Source organism: Dipodomys merriami, unplaced genomic scaffold, assembly GCF_024711535.1.
Source record: "Dipodomys merriami isolate MVZ:Mamm:240054 unplaced genomic scaffold, mDipMer1.0.p SCAF_30, whole genome shotgun sequence".
Lineage (NCBI taxonomy): Eukaryota > Metazoa > Chordata > Mammalia > Rodentia > Heteromyidae > Dipodomys > Dipodomys merriami.
Genome location: NW_027204493.1, coordinates 18,711,897 through 18,729,081, shown reverse-complemented (window position 1 = coordinate 18,729,081; position 17,185 = coordinate 18,711,897). Strand labels below are relative to the sequence as shown.

At 35.2% G+C, this 17,185-nt stretch overlaps 1 protein-coding gene across 3 annotated transcripts in view; it reads left to right on the top strand.

Moving 5' to 3' along the window:
* Positions 1 to 16,651, top strand: part of Elovl7 (ELOVL fatty acid elongase 7) — a 79,888-nt gene extending 63,237 nt beyond the window's left edge. For all 3 annotated transcript variants that reach the window (XM_070041231.1, XM_070041233.1, XM_070041232.1), the window contains 5 exons: positions 1,353 to 1,433; positions 2,292 to 2,348; positions 4,488 to 4,593; positions 10,154 to 10,290; positions 13,746 to 16,651. In XM_070041231.1, coding sequence (XP_069897332.1) covers positions 1,353 to 1,433; positions 2,292 to 2,348; positions 4,488 to 4,593; positions 10,154 to 10,290; positions 13,746 to 13,955 — 591 coding nt within the window. In that variant the 3' untranslated portion in view covers positions 13,956 to 16,651. The remainder of the gene's footprint in view (positions 1 to 1,352; positions 1,434 to 2,291; positions 2,349 to 4,487; positions 4,594 to 10,153; positions 10,291 to 13,745) is intronic.
* The last annotated feature ends 534 nt before the right edge of the window (positions 16,652 to 17,185 follow it).

Below are 17,185 nucleotides of genomic sequence, written 5' to 3'. Positions count from 1 at the left end.
CCCTTCAAACTCAAGCCAAGCACTCTGCCACTTGAGCCACAGTACCACATCCAGTTTTCTGGTGGTTTATTGGAAATAAGAATCTCACGGAGTTCTTACCCGGGCTGGCTTTGAACCGAAATCCTCAAATCTCAGCCTCCTGAGTGCAAGGATTACAGGAGTAAGCCACCTGGCCAGATCCTGTTTTAAAATATAAACAACACACACACACACACACACACACACACACACACACACACACACACACACACACAAAGATAAGTTAGTGAAGAAAGCATATTATCACTACCCTATATTTAGCCAAATATTTAATATATGCACTAATTTTAAATTAAAGCTTATAGGTTTTCATTTTTAACTACTTTTTTCTTGCCAGTCCTGGGGCTTGAACTCTGGGCCTAGGCTCTGCTGTCCCTGAGCTACTTTCCTCAAAGGCAGAGCTTTACCACTTAAGCCACAACTCCACTTCTGGCTTTTTCTGTGATTAATTGGAGACAAGAGTCTCGAGGACTTCCTGCCCCAGCTAGCTTCAAACAATGGTCCTCAGATCTCAGCCTTCTGAGTAGGTAGGATAACAGGCATGAACTACCAGCGCCCAGTTCTAGCTACTATTTTTGAACGAGTATCTATCTTCCCACTATCAAACTGAAAGAAGTCAATATAATCTTTAAATTATAATTCAAATTTATCAACAGTAGGTGTTTTCTTTTGCCATCAGTGCAAGGTTAGTTAATGGACATGTTAGAATGAAGTCTTGCCAGATTGCACTCATACTGTTAACAAGAGCAATTTAATTTTTACTTGTTTTGTGGATCCAAATTGTCTGAGTCTTATTTTGCGGACCCAGACTGAGTCTTGTTTTGTGGGAGAGTTCTCAACAACCATATCACAACACATGCACTTAGCCAAAGAAAGGTACATTGAGGAATTTTGGGTTGCCCATCTACTTATTGATTAATAAGCAAAACCTGAGGTTGGAAGATTTGAAATGACCAGAAACAACAGATCTAGACCTAGGTAAAAGTACACAAACGCATAGATGTACATAAATTAGATTATTAACCAGATTATTACTGATTGTGTCCTTCATTACATTCGAATGATCCTCCCAAGAAATACGCAACTTAATCAGAACGTAATTGGTGTAAATGATATATGAGTTTGTGGTTTTGAAAACCCTTAATATCAATGTTTTCTATGGAGTGTGTCTACAGTTGATCACTGTTTTTATGGCCTTCCTCTGTACTGATTGATGGTTCAGCCCCTACTGCAAGAAACATGCAATCAAAACTACCTTTGTTTTAGCTCTTGAACAAATGCTTCCTCTTCAGTCTGCATGTGCTTTCTTGCAGTTTGTGATGTCTGGCTGGGGAACAGGTTATTCATTTCGATGTGACCTTGTTGACTATTCACAGTCACCCAAAGCAATGAGGGTAAGTTTCTCTGTGGTAAAACTTGCAACTCAATTCAATGGGAAAACTTTTTGGACTCTGTTTGCAGTACTAGCTGTGAAATTGCAAAGAACAAATGATGCAACTGTCAGATTATGTATGTTGAAGGAAAGCTAAAAATTATAAGAAAAAATCGGCGAATGTCAGATGTGTAATTTTTCTGTAAGATGCAAATACTTTTTAAAATTACTTGTATTTCAAAATAAATTTATATATGATCCCTAGGAAGAAAAAGAAAAACAGATTTACTATAAGAAATCTAGCAATTTTACTTCAAGATACATACCTAAAGAAATGGAAGTCAAGGACCGAATGAGATAATTGTACACTCATGCTCATAGCAGCATTGTTGATAGTAACCCAAAGTGTATGCAACCTAAGGGTTTGTGGATGGTGAATGTTTAAGCAAAATTAAATTTATTTAGCTTTTAAAAGAATATGGATGAGTTCAAGGACATTATGCTATGCTGACTGAAATAATGGTTACAAAATGACAAATACCAGAGGATTCAGCTTATACGAGGTGCCTAGGCTAATCAAAATAATACAGACAAAAGAGAAAGAGATGTATGAGCCTGGAGGAAATGCAAGGATTAGAAGTTGCTTTTGCCTGGATACAGAGTTTTAGTTTCACTAGAGGAAAGAATTCTATGAAGGGGGAACAGTGACCGTTGCACAATGTGAGTGACTCTGCTTTGTACATTAATAAAAGTTTAGATGGTAGACTTCGTTATGCATTTTCTCCCGAAAATTTAAACTTTTCTTCCATGAAAAACATAGAATAAAATAAATTCATACCTATGCATGTAAATAAATGTATATCTATGTGTGTTTCTACAGATGTTACGTGTCTGCTGGCTTTATTACTTCTCCAAATTTATTGAGCTGTTAGACACTGTGAGTATGTAGTCACCTGGTTAAGTAAATCATTGATGTTTCAGTGAAAGTAATAAACTTCTGTGGAGTGGTTGTCTGATAGCCTAATTATCTCTTCTCTTTTTACCTCTTATCTGTACTTCTAGAGACTAGATAAGATAAACTTATTTCCCAGTATTTCACAATCTCTAAACATTTTTAAAATATATATTTATATGTATCTAAATTAAATAAAATTAAATAAACAGCTAACTACTACACATGCTACAAAAAAGAAACAAACAAACAACAACAAAACAACCAGTATGTCTTCATGTAGATGATGGCAGTTATTTTAAGAAGCAAGTTCAGGAAGACAAGAGCACAAGACCATCTTATATTTGGTCCTTTATATGGAAGCATCATGTCAACCGTATTCCTTTAAGATACTAAATACTCCAAAATTCATCAGCTTACACCAGGCTGAGACATTACCACTGGAGTATCGGTAACTTGGGGGGACACTAGAACTATCTCCCTGCCCTTCTGAAGTCTGTACTTGCTGGGCCTTAGCTCTTCAGATCTTGGTGAGGATCCACTCTGGACTTGGGTGTCATAGACAAATGACAGGGATTTATATTTGATAAGAAGGAAAGCCATGAACTTTCATTTCCAGCGTAATTCAGGAAAGACTGATAGTTAATGACAAGTAGAACTTAGTTATTTGGAACTAATCTTGTTCTGAGACTGACAGTGTCTCTGGAATATATGCCACACATTTCTTGTAGGAAATCATAACATACTTTACACTCTCAATTGGCTAGTCATATAATGTCAGAAGAGACTTTGATGAATTTAGAGTCTAGTGGTTGTCAAACTTTAATATGAATTAAAATTCCTCAGGGGCTTTGTTAAACCACATGGACTCTCAACCTTAGTGCTCTGATTTAATAGAGCTTGGGTGGAGCTCAAGAATGTGCTTCCAACAAGAAATCAGATGATGCTAAAGCTGTTCATTCAGGGACCACTTTTGGCCCCCTGCCATCCTTCCTATTAATTGCATTAGGAATAAAACAAACAAATGTGTACCCCACCTTTTGAGTTTTGGTTTCAAATGGTTTAGAGTTAGAGACCAAGGCTGGCTATTAAAAATATTCTTTGATATTATTTGGTATGCAGTCAGCATTGAGAACCATTTATCTACTCACAAACTCTCACTTAGAAAAAAAGTTGAAGCTAAAAGCAATGTATCTTATCCAGGGAAAAGCTTCTAAGAGGGACAAAGCTCCAGATGGTTAGTTTATGGCTTAAAAAAATTGTACCAGGCTGAATTCTTCCATGTGCATAGCCAATGCATTTTGGCTTTCATTGACTCTGCTTTGCATGTTCTCAGTTCCAACTTCCATAAGGAAATTGTTGCTGCCTTTGTGGCCTTTCCTAGATGACATTTCTCCAGTGCTTCTGTTATGTAATTTTTTGTGCTTTGTCATGATTTTTATTCAGAATTTTGCCATGAAATACTTTTGAATATCCTCCTCCAACCCAAATTCTACTCATTTGCTTGTAGAATTTCTGCAGACCTCCGGATATAATCAGAATGATACCTTTCTGACCTTCCTCATTTTTCTGGTACAATGTTGCTTTTGTTTCCATCATATTTTTCAAATGAGCTCTTCAGGTTTTTTCTCCCTTCATCTTTCATTAATAAGTTGCTAACTTGATTTGTTGTTGTTGTTGTTTGTTGCAAATCATCTTTCAGTGTGATCCCTTATCCGAAGTGGTAGGATGTGTGAGAGAACAATGAAATGATTGCAGTCCTAACAAGGATTTTTTCTATATGCTTCCAAATTCAATGAGACTTTGTTTTAACCAATAATATTTCTCTTGATAATTTGTTTGGCCAAAGTTTTCACTTCCTACGTTTGATTTTTAAATCTACATGGAACTTCTTATTTTCTTACTGGTACTCCCACAATTAGGTATCTATCATACCTAAGTTTCCTCACAATGAATATTGCAGCTTGCCCAGAGAGAATCAGCCTTCTGAAAGCCCTCTGTAAAGCTGTTCTTTCCAAGAAAATTATGATGTGAAATAGTTTGCTCTTTGCCAATACGTTCATAAAAGTTGATAAGTTACTGCATGATTTTTTTATGAACTTCATTTTCTTTAAATTATTCCAGATCTTTTTTGTTCTACGTAAGAAAAGTAACCAAGTGACTTTCCTCCATGTCTTCCATCACACTATCATGCCATGGACCTGGTGGTTTGGAGTCAAATTCGCTGCAGGTAGAAAAGGGAGAGCTGGGATCACGTGATAACAGTTTTACTATGCTACAAGTATAAATTTTAGCCTTTAATATAATTTACAAGAAACACAAACAATCAAAGAGTCACTTCAGTTGAACTTCTGACTTTCAAAATAGTACTTGTGTTAAACATAGGACTCTTTACTAGACTCTCCACACTATTAATTCTTTTGATATGCATGGGCCAGGTATTCTAAATGTATTATTCATTTTGTTCCTATTTTATTCTTTCCTTATAGAGTTCTACTACAATCTTTATATAAGTAAACAATAAACAGACAGTTTAAATGGTATCAAAAATATGTTGGCGTCATAGGAGTCTAGTTAGATAACTGTTCTTTCTTCCAGTAAGTTAGAATGTTTATCACAAGTTCTGTGACTTGTTAGCCTTCAAATGGCTAATCCATTCCTGTCATAGTCCATTTTGTGTTACACTAACCAAAATACTTGAGGCTTAAAAAAGAGCCCTTAGGAAAGGGGTTTGTTTAGTTGACAGTTTGGGAAGCTAAACATCCAAGATCAAGCAGCCACTTCTATTTAGCCTCTGGTGAGGTTCTTCTGGTGGTGTCAATATGGCAGATGGCATCATGGCAGGAACACATGGAAGACAGAAGAGACCTGTCAGGAGAGGAAACGAGTCTAAGGAAGGGCCAGCCTCATTCTTTTATAACGATCTACTCTAAGTTAACTAACCCACAAGATTACACTGGGGACTAAGCTTCCAGCATGGGAACCTTTGATGAACAATGATATCCAAACTATGGTACACAGCAGGTCTTTAAATACATGTCAGATAACTGCAATTACCTTCACTTCCCAAAGCACACTGTCATGTGAAAGGATGTTTAGTTAGTGTCTTTTGGGTCAAAGATACTTCAAATCAAAAGCTTGATGCACAGCCTCTTTTGTTTGTTTCAGTTTGATTTTATGTCTCTTCACATTTAGAATTGGAGACAGTAGGCAATAATTTTATCCTATCTTAAGGTTTTGGATTTTTTTTTCTTCCATAATGGGGCTTGAACTCAGGGCTTTGTGCTTGGTAGGCAAGCATTTTACAACTGAAACCATGACCCATCCCATTTTGCTTTAGTTGTTATTTTAGATAGGGTCTGCTGTTTTTTTGCCTGGGGCCAACCTTGGACCATGGTCCCTCCATTTTTTATCCACATGGCAAGGGTAACAGTCAGGCACCACCACATCCACTTGTTCTTTTGAGATAAAGACTCAGGAACTTTTTATCTTGAGTTGGCATTGAACTGTGGTCCTTTTACCTCTGTCCCATACAGCTGGGATTTACAAGTGTGCACTACCAATCTCACCTCGTTCATAAAATACTAAGTAAGCAGTATCCTCAAGTACATATTCTTACATTTGCACATTATGTTTGGAGGATTTGTTTCTTTCTAGTTATCTTTCCATTTTAGAAGTTTTAATATAAACTAACTCATCCTCAGCAATGCTTTAACTTTCTGTGAATAGCTCACCTCTACTAGGCATTTTGTCCCTGCTAGACTAAAAGAAGAAGTGCAGTTTTTTGAGATCTAGACACTTGACATGGGGTGAAAGGACGTGGCTAAGCCAGTTGTAAGATGTCAGAGCTAGAGGAGCCATAGGGGCTGAGAAACATAGGTAAAGGGCCTTGAGATATCATGTCCCAGTGTGTAATGCATTTTCTTATCCCATGTTGGTATTTATCTCTGAAGGAATTTTTTTAAACTAAATGTAGCCACTTTTTCCTATGATGTATTCCAGTGTACAAATTAAACCCATGGTGTAACAAGATAGTCTTAGCTGTGCCCAATTAAAAACCCTAAGTTAACTGTAGTATTTAGTCTTCATTATTTTTACTCATCCCACCAAAAATAAAAAAGAATGTTAGTAAAGGTGTTTTCACAAACATAATTTGTTTAACTTTTCCATGAGACTAGAATACAGCTGACCCTCTGTATTTATTATTGAAAATACTGAAAAAAAATTGCATCTGTACTAAATATGTACAAACTCTTTTCTTATCATTCTCCCAAAGTAGTAAAACACGACAACTATTTTTATAACATTTTGTTCCTTGGTATTGAAAGTAATCTAGAGATTATTTAATTATATGGAGGATGCACAAGGTCTTAGGCAGGTAGTACACTATTTCATATAAGGGACTAATGTTGAATACTTAGATATTAATATCCTCAGAGGCATCTGCAACCATCTTGCATGGGTCTTGAGAGATGACTGTACTATCATAGTTCAGAAAAATAAATATAAAATGATTAGAAGACAATGTTCCAAAATATTCCCAGGTGATTTGGAGGTATTGAAACAAAAAGTAGTTTCCCTCCCTTTGTCATCCTCTATATTTTCCAATTGCTCTGTATTGAATATCTGTTAGCTCTTTAATGGGAGATACACATGTTATTTAAAGAATGGAGAAAGTTCTTACTTTCAAGTTTGAACTCATTCATAGTTTTAGTTTCCATCCCCCCAAACAAGCAATGGTTTCACTAGTGGAAACTGAAACATGTAACCTGCCTGGATTTTTAAGTGTCACCATGTTTCAGGACATCAATTATTTATAATGGGTTCCTCATCCACACCCCAGTGCCCCTTATCTGTACAAAATGTGCAAGGGCAAAAATGACATTTTCTTGTCTCCTGTGTATTCTGAGAGTTGGTGCTTCGTTCACTCTTATGTGGAGTGTTTTCAAGGATACTCGCACAGCTTCCCTAATGAGTGGCAAGCGCAGTCTTAGGAAGTGTGCTTTGCCATCAGCTTTGATCTTTAGGATACTGGCGGTTTAAGCCATTCTCTTCAAAACCTTGAGCACAGCAGATCTCTAGTATTTGATTGCCTATTTGTCTTTTGTACCCTTCTCTGAGATGAAAACAATTAGCTTTTCTTTTCAATATGATAAAAACATTTCTGGGGCCATTTAAAAATATTAATTATATTGAGATTCTCTTTGAGAGACATGGAGAATTGTGATAATTGCCCAGGTTAATTCTACCCCCAACCCCCATCTCAAAGGAGTAAAATGTGATGGCATTAATTGTGACTCATTCCTGAAATGTTTGCTTTTCAGATCTATTCTTGTAAAGAAAGAAAGCTTAGAAAATCATTTGAAAATGAAAACACTTCCAAAGAATAAAAGGCATTGCTGATTAAAATATCATTTCTCTGTGAAAAAATTCATTCCAGTAACTTGCCAGAAAATAATCATCAATAAAGAAAACAAGCAAATTTTAATTTTATTTAATTTATATTCTGCTCAGTAACTGTCACTAAACAAACACTTCTAACTAAATTGGTGCTTTCTTAAATTCCTATCACAGAATTCCCATTTTAGGTTACTTAAATGGTAAGTGGAAAACAGGATACTTCTCTATCAAGTAACAGTGAGAAACTCTGCCTGAGTCCCTTGTAAGGCAGAGTTGGATTTCCTGTATATGTATTTTCATGAGACAAATGGACCTGGTGGTTATCTCTTGAAGTAGCTTGACTCCTAAGCTATGAAAAATAGACAATTATTCTATTTTCAAGTTATCCTGGAAAGGTGTGTTGACATTACTCTAATTTATGTGGTCAGGTTGCTTTGGGAAGATTAGCTTATATTAATGTAAATTGTAAAAGTTGAGAGGTTGTTAATTTGCTTCATGAATTTGTTTTATTCTAACATTTGTGACCATTTAGGGAATAGCTGAAATTTGATTTACTCTTCTCAGAAGCAGAAAGTTTAGGAAACATGTCATAAATGAGGCATTGGGGGAATATTTACCTACATAAAAGAAATAATTTAAAATAGGTCATTTGAAGTGAGTAGTTTAATAGTGGTAGTCTCTAAAATTATCTATAACTGTTGTTATTGCGAATAATTATTGGTAAGTAGTTTCTAGTATGCAACAGTTTTATGGTGTGTTTCCTTAGAATGTTATATTAGAAGGGATAAATTTATATTTATTTATAAAGTATATAATTGTATATAGTATGTCTACCTAAGTTAAACTCAATATTCGCTTTACTTTTAGAATCAAAGAATTCTGGAATTAAGAAAATAAGAGTATCTTGGCATAGAACTTAAATTATTGGCCACTAAGTAGAGTCAGACCATACATTAAAAAATGAAGCTTCCTTTGTGTAAAACCCTTGGGAAAGAGACCCTAGTGAGAAATCCCATTATCTATCAGCTAATCTTTTCCATGGACTGCTGCTGTTGTCAAAATAATTGAAATTATTGTCTTCCATTTCCAAGTGATTTCTGTTTCTTTTACAATTGAAGTTAGCGAAATTAAAAGAGGAAAACTCAAGATAGGATAGTATAATTAAATGGAAGCTATAAACAAAAAAGTGGCTTAACAGTTAATACTTATTTATTTTGGAAAAAACAATAATTGCTTAAAATCAATTTAGCATAGCTTACTAATGAAAGCCAGTGTTTTTACTGCCAGAACTTTTGTGACACGAATAATATTTAATGAAAATTATTGAGATTGCGGAAAGTGAATTTGATGCCACACAATGACACAAACACAAATGTTTTTGAAACCTTGTCTATAATAGATCAAATTAGAAACAATGTAAATGTTTTTAAATAGGAGAATGAATAAATGCTGCCACATTCATGCTACTATGGTGTAACACTACAGCAGTATAAAGACATATTATTGTTGGCACCAGTGATCATGCCTGTAATCCTAGCTACTCAGAAGTCTGGGTCTGAGAATTGTGGTTCGAAGCCAACTGAGGCAGTTAAGTCTGTGAGATTCTCATCCCTAATTAACCACCAAAAAGCCAGAAATGGAGCTGTGATTCATGTGATATAGTACTAACCTTGAAGAAAAACTAAAAAGCCTCAGGAACAGTTCCTAGGCCCTAAGTATTCGAGCCCCATGACTAGCAAACACACACACACACACACACACACACACACACACACACACACACACACACACACACACACACGAAGTTATTAGCATATACAGAAACACACATGAATTTTAAAAATTTGTTGAAAAAAGGCATGCACAGAAGTGTATGCTGTGTGTAATTTCATTTATGGGGAGTTTAATAGGCAAAAAAAATGGTCGTTGATACAATTAGAATGAAGAGAATCTTCAAGGGGAATCTTATGTGCTATTGTGAATATTCTATCTTGACCTTGTTGGTGTAAAAATATTAACTTTTATGCTTAAGATGAATTTACTTTGTCTACTTTCTCTATGTTAACCTTCACTAAAAATAAATTCTGATTATTGTTATGCTAATGTATCATATTTAAGAGGTAACTCAACCTGGTAGTTAAAGTAAATCTAAATCATAAGACCATCTTACAGTTAAAATGTAACAAATACAAACATGGTAATTTATTGCACTGAATATATTATCTAGCTCCCTCTAGTTTCATAACTGGTTTACAACATTGATGATAGTTCATATAATTTTTTTCCTACTAAATGTAAGAAATGATTATACTAAAATCTTATTTTAGGCAAAAGTGCATCTGATTGTAAGGAACAATGTCCCCATATTACACATATTTTTATCTTTCCAGGTGGTTTGGGGACATTCCACGCTCTCCTAAATTCAGCTGTACATGTGGTAATGTACTGCTACTACGGACTATGTGCAATGGGACCATCCTACCAGAAATATTTGTGGTGGAAAAAATATTTGACATCATTACAGCTGGTGAGTAATTAATTTTCTTTAAAACCTGATATGAAATGAAACTGGAGTCACTTGTTTTCTCTGTGGATTCAGATCTTCCACGCCCAGAAAAGAGCAGAGTTTATAATAAAGTATGGGTATAAGATCTGGTCACTATACAATACAACAATAGATATCTCAATTCTTTCTATGTTATTTGAATTTGTAAGAATTTCATTCAAAACAACATATAATTTGTAGAAGAGGCTCAAGAAGTTATGGCAGTATCTGCATCTTTATAAGATCTGGACATTGCTGCATGTGTTTTTAAGAAATATATGTTTAAAATAATCTGAAAGTTTTGTAGCTCTCAAAAGGCATAGTATTAAATTAGAAGTTAGAAATTCCATATCTTAGGTCTAAATAACTTTAAGACACTGTAACTTTGAACAATGGATCTTCCTGTTTACTCCTAAAGGTTATCTTTCCTCTAATAAGTAAAAAGCATCATAAGTAAAAAGCATCATGAGGATTAAGTGAATAGAGAGTAGATAAATGCATATGTATTACATAAAATTGAATCCTGAATACTGCCCTCAAATAAACAATCTGAAAGAATACAGGCATTCAGTTTAGACCAAATAATATCTCCTAAGAATTAATCCTAAAAGTTTATGTGGCTATGAGATGAAGATTTGCTTTAAACTTCGTTCTCTATTGAAGAAGGATTCTTCCAAGTTTACAGTCTACATTAAATTGAGTATCATATTCTGATAGTGATACCAATGAGAAAATAGTTTAGGTTTATCTAGCCTGTTGAAGATTAATTTTATTTAAATCCTATAACCTGTTAAGTGAAATTTGGCACATTTATATAATGTGTTTTTTCAGATGAGAGATTGATACTTTATTCTGTAAAGACTCTCAATTAAAATCAGACTACATATCCTTGAGGATATGTTTTGTTGTATTAAAGTTGACAACCATCTAAATAAACAATCATAAAGAAATGGTGAAATAAATTATTTTAATTAATTCTTTGGAATACTATAAATCATGAAAAATTAGTTACCATTGTTTCTTTTTAAAGTATCTTTTCTCATTGTGAAATAACATGCAAAGAAATTAGAATACCTAATTAGACAAGAAGAAAGAAATATAAACTAGACTGGAGAACTGGGCTCAATGAAAGAGCCTTTGTCTATGTTGAGTGATGCTTTGGTTTTGATTCCCCAGCACCATGTAAATAAATAAACAGAATAAACAATCCTACCACACAGGGAAAATAGTGCTGGTATATTTATTTTGCTCTCATTTAACTTATTTTCCCCTTAAGAATGCAGTATCTCTTTACAATAAAAAATATAGACTAAAAAAAGAATGCAGTATCCTTTATAGAATGTTACTTATAGAAACTTGAATTAGCCTTTTGTTGTTTAAGATAGTAAAGTGAAAACTTTTTAATAAAATGGAAAAATTCTAATGTAGCAAAGATGTGCACTGGTGGGTAAGATTCTCCTTAGCCTTGATAGTGTTTTATCTCTTCTGAAAAATTAAAGGGATAACTAACCACTGGGCAAGAATGTCATGAAAGCTCATTAAGAGAGGTTGGGAATTCAAAGCTACTGGAAGAGAAAAAAACAGCAGCAAAAATAATCATTCAGGGGGAAAAAATGAACAAATGAAGAAAAGCAATTAACAAGAAAGCATGGCTAACCAAAACCCAAACTCCTATATGTCACAGAAAACATGGAGTAACAAGAAACAGTGGGTAGCTACTCAGGAGGCTGAGGTCTGAGAATCCCTGTTCAAAGCCAGCCCAGGCAGGAAAGTCAGAGAGACTCTTATTTCCAACTAACCACCAGAAAAACTGGAAGTGGTACTGTGGCTCAAGTGGTAGAGTGCTCACCTTGAGCTGAAAAGCTCAGGGAGAGTGCCCAGGCCAAGTTAAAGACCCATGCCAGACAAAAAAAGAACAGAAAAGAAAAAAAAAAAAGAAGAGAAACAAAGGGATGAAAGGGGAAGACTATGGTGAAAATAGAACAAGGAAATCTCTGGGAGTTGACTAGGAAGCAGAGAGTCAAGGGTAAAGGCGTGTGACAGTGTGGGGAGGGTCCCCACTGGAATGTCTTACATACGTGTATGGAAATGTCACAATGAATTCCCCTCTTGTATAGCAAATACATTAACAAAAACAAAGAAGAAAGATAAGTGAAAAAAAAAAAGAGGTTGGGAAATTAGCTCCATGGTAAGAGTGCTTGTCTAGCAACAGTTCAGTTATCAAGCACTTAAAAAATGTGTTGAATACTGCAAAGGAAGTTGCTGATCATAACAATAAAATAATAATGAGAGAAACTACACTGAGGGTGGGCACTGGTGGCTCACGCCTGTAATCCTAGCTACTCAGAAGGCTGCAATCTGAGGAACATGTTTCAAAGCCAGGCTGGGCAGGAAAGTCCATGAGACTCTATCTCCAATAAACCACTCAGAAAACCGAAAGTGGCACTGTGGCTCAAGTGGTGGGGTGCTCACCTTGAGTTGAATTGCTGAGGGACAATGCCCAGAGTTCAAGCCCCACAACCGACATAAAAAAAAAAAAGAAAAAGAAAGAAAAAAAGAAACTACATTGAAATCTTAACCATGGTTATAACTAGATGGATTCTGGGTAATATTTATTTATTATAGAATTTTACTTTTCTAAAATTCCTACAACATACTGCCTTTTTAATCAGATTTTTTTTTTAAAGTCTGAGTGAGTACATACAAAAAAATGTCTTTGCTAGGACTATATGGAATTTTCCCTTCCACAAAGCCTTTGAGCCTCACTAGAAGTATCCATAGTTGGCCACAGGGACTTTAGTTTTCTTTTGGCATGGAGACTGTTCATCCAGACTGGTTTTGAATTTATGAGCTTAAGTGATCCGTCTTCTTCTGTCTCCAGGGCAGTGGAACTACAGAGGTGAATCACCATGTCTGACTCCTTTCTAGGACCTTTGATCTATGGCAGTCAAAAACATAGTAGATATGAGAACACAACAATGCTTTGGCTCCTACAAAAATGAACAGGACTCTAATTTGCATTTTTAACTTTATAAAAATGAAAATGCCTACTCTAAATCTGAGTGTTTGAAATTGAAACCATCCTGGAAAATGAGGGCACAATTAGATCCCTGTGTATTTCTTCAGAGTCAAGGATTCAAAAGAGAGACAAAAGAGTTTTTATTTCTTCCAAAGAAAACCTTGCCCTTGGCTTATCTGAATAGTAAGAGGGTCATTTCAGGGCACACACTAGGAGGGATTTAACTAGACCTCCTGGAGTTGTACAGTTTATATTTTGGCACTATGCTACCTATTCTTTCTCCAGGGGAAGCTAGTTTTAAAGATGGACTTCCTCACCCAACAGTAGTCTGGATATAATTAACAATTTTGTAAACATAAGCGGCCAGTGAATTAACTCTTCATAGCTCAACAACCTTTCTACTCTTTTCATTTTTCAGATCCAGTTTGTCATTGTCACCATCCATATAGGCCAGTTCTTCTTCATGGAGGATTGCAAGTATTCGTTTCCAATCTTCCAGTATATTATCATGAGTTATGGGTGCATCTTTCTGCTGCTCTTTCTCAATTTTTGGTATCGTGCTTATACCAAGGGTCAGAGATTGCCCAAAACTATAAAAAATGGAAATTGTAAAAACAAACTTCACTAAGATATAAGCTAAACCTGAATCTGTGATTGAGACCTATATCTTGTCTTCCTTGACAATCAAGAGATATTTACCTACTCAGTACATTTTTGTATATTTTTCAAAACCAAAAGCTTGTATTTTCTATGATGAATTATTGGAGTTTCTGATCTCTGAGAGCCTAAAGGTCCCAGCTACATCTTCTGATTATGAGAGCCAAGACTAACCAGAAGGTTTTCCGCTGCTTGTAAACCTTATCAAAATGTTTTATGTCACACATGTGCTACAATGGAAGAAGGGTGTGAAGCAATACAGTTCTCTTTGGGGAAGTCCAACATAGATGAAAAATGCCAGACATTTTGAGCTTGGACAGAGATCCCTGGGGTACAACAGATTCCTTCTACTGAGCTGGAGACCTCTAACTGCAGGCTCTGGCTTTGTGACTTACTGATTGTATTCAGAAAATTCTATATTTACTCTAGAATTTAGTTCCCACTCAAAAGAGCTAACAGAGATGAACATTAAGCAGATTTTTGATAAGTTTTTGTTTAAAATAGGCATGTTGCCATGGATCTTTCAAGTAGTTGCTACCAATTGTGCTGATAAGACTTCCTTTCTTACCCTTTGGTTATACAAACTTTAAAAGCAACAGTTCTCTCTCAGTGAGTACACTGGTGTCCTTGACAAAATGGTCAACTTAACATTATTTTGATGGGTTAATGAACACCTTGCAATTACTACTTTACAGTTAATTTTATATATTTCTAGAAACAGATGAAAGTGTCAATTTAAAAAGTAAGTACTGTGAGCCAGGTTCCAGTGGCTGTAATCCTAGCTGTAATCCTAGCTGTAATCCTAGCTACTCAGGAGGCTGAGATCTGAGGATCAAGTTTGAAGCTAGTGTAGGCTGCAAAATCCATGAGACTCTCGTCTCCAGTAAACTACCAAAAAGCTGAAAGTGGAGCTGTGTTGGTAAAGTATAGACTTGAACCAAAGAAGTTCAGGGACAGTATCGAGGCCCTGAGTTCTAGCCCCAGGACCGGCACACTAGGAAAAAAATCTGTTGTCAGTTATAGTATACTGTCAATCAGTGATATTGTCAGGGTTTAAAGGATGCTCTTGGATGTGTGTGTGTGTGTGTGTGTGTGTGTGTGTGTGTGTGTGTGTGTGTGTGTGTGTGCGCACTCATGTGCATACAAGCTAGATACTTAAATGTTCATATGATAAGCATACTACAGGTACCCTTAAATCATAAATAATTTTAGACTACCCTTTGTTCACGATTTCTAGAGTAGCTTATGAAGGAACTGATAAAGGAAGTTATGGCACAGTTTGGTTATATAAACAAAGACTGTTCAACTCTGAGAGACAGACAGACTATATTTGTTATAGAAATATACTACATGGAAAAGCATTTTCCAGAATAATGAACTAGCTTGGATTTCCTTTTTCAAATTTTATAAACCATATAATGAAGGGCTAAAATTCATCTGGCATCGGCTTTTTCCCCCCAAGTAGGTACTTTTCAGAATTCTTGCATTCTTGTGTTTTCTTGATGAATCAAAACTACTGATCTATAGATTGTCTAAGAAATAATGGGCATTTGTGAATCTTTTCTTAGTGCTTTTTTTCCCTTCTATATATTTATGCTCAGTTTTGAAGGACTGTTTATGTGTGAAAGACTTTATAAACAATTAGTACTTAGTACTTAGGCCCCACTTATTGTGTAGCATTTAGAGACTTACTATACTACAAAGTCTGAATTTTCACTGATTGTAAACCCTGTATTTCCATGGCTTTAAACTGTGGCCTTTTATTTTCATACTTAGCACATTCATAAGACATTTGCCACTAAGTGACCTTTAGTGATTTTACTTGCTTACAGTGTGAGAATATGAGGGTTGGTAAATGGGGGAATTTTCTTATTCTTAGAAAAATTTTAAAAATATATTTATTTCACTGTGAAGGTCTCAGGGATCCTTAAGTGTTTTCTTGTTGGGGTCTTTGTATCCAACCTGTGTTAAAATGAGATGGTGTGGTAGGTGCTGTTATATATACACAAATTTCCAAAGACTCAAGTAGTATAAAGACCCAAGGAAGCAAAAATGAAAGAAAAAACTAAAGAGTTACTTTTTTCCAAGCTGTGTTGTATAACTTGTCCTAAGTCTTTAAAATGTTTGACATGCCTATGAACTGACCATGACATTAAGTGACATGAACAGAGACAAGGAAGTGGAAGTTTACATGAAAACAGATCATGGCAGAAGTATTCTCCAAGTTAACATCAGAAGATCAAAACTGATACACTGGATATAAAAATTTATTGAGCAACGTTTTGTTGGAAAGTTTTGTGTGGTCAGATAGTTTCTATTGAGCTTTCATTTTGCTCTTCAGAACTTTGTTACATTTGGATTTGCTTACATTAAAAAAAATCCCAGCTACAAAACTAGTTTATGTCATAAAGCTCTATGCATACGTGAGGGCCTGTGTACGATAAATAAACATGAATACCAATTTCTAAATGTCTATGGGATTTGCCCTTTTATAGTATTTGTTCTTAAGTATACAACATTGTTTCATAACTTATCAAATGTTTGAGATTATGTCCCTTCAATTATCTCTTATTTCTGTTAGCGTTTTAAAGACTGTGGAAAACTACGGATATTGTCAAAACTTGGGTTGGTTCTTCTCTGTGTATTATAATAAAAAGTGTATAACATGTATTATGTGTGTGTGTTTCATTTTCTGATGTGGCTGCTTATGTTTTCATGAGAAGGGGATTATTAACGTGAGTACTCACCTAACCAAAGCATTGTGTATACTTATACATTTTCTGCATTCAGAGCACAGTAGTGGACCTTAGAGATGCTAATCCATTAGGTCCTAGTTGGAACCTCCAGGAGCTTTACAGACTGGCAGGTGGAATTTTGCTTGTAGAGAGAACAGTAGATGACATGTGTCAGATGACCCAAAGTCCTGTCATTTACCAAAGAAAGAAAACTCTATAAAGGAATCTGAATTTGATTTGTATGTATAAAATATATGGAATTTCAAAATAGGTAGTAACATGGTGTCTTAAACAAGAACAAATCACATATTAAAAAAGAAATCATTCCTAACTGAAAGAAATGGCTCTAGGTAATGATCATCTTTACATGATAAAACAATAGGTGAAAGGTAAGTTGGAAATTGTGTACTGGCTATACTGATACATCCTGAATCTACCAATGAATCACAATATCATTAAAAATGGG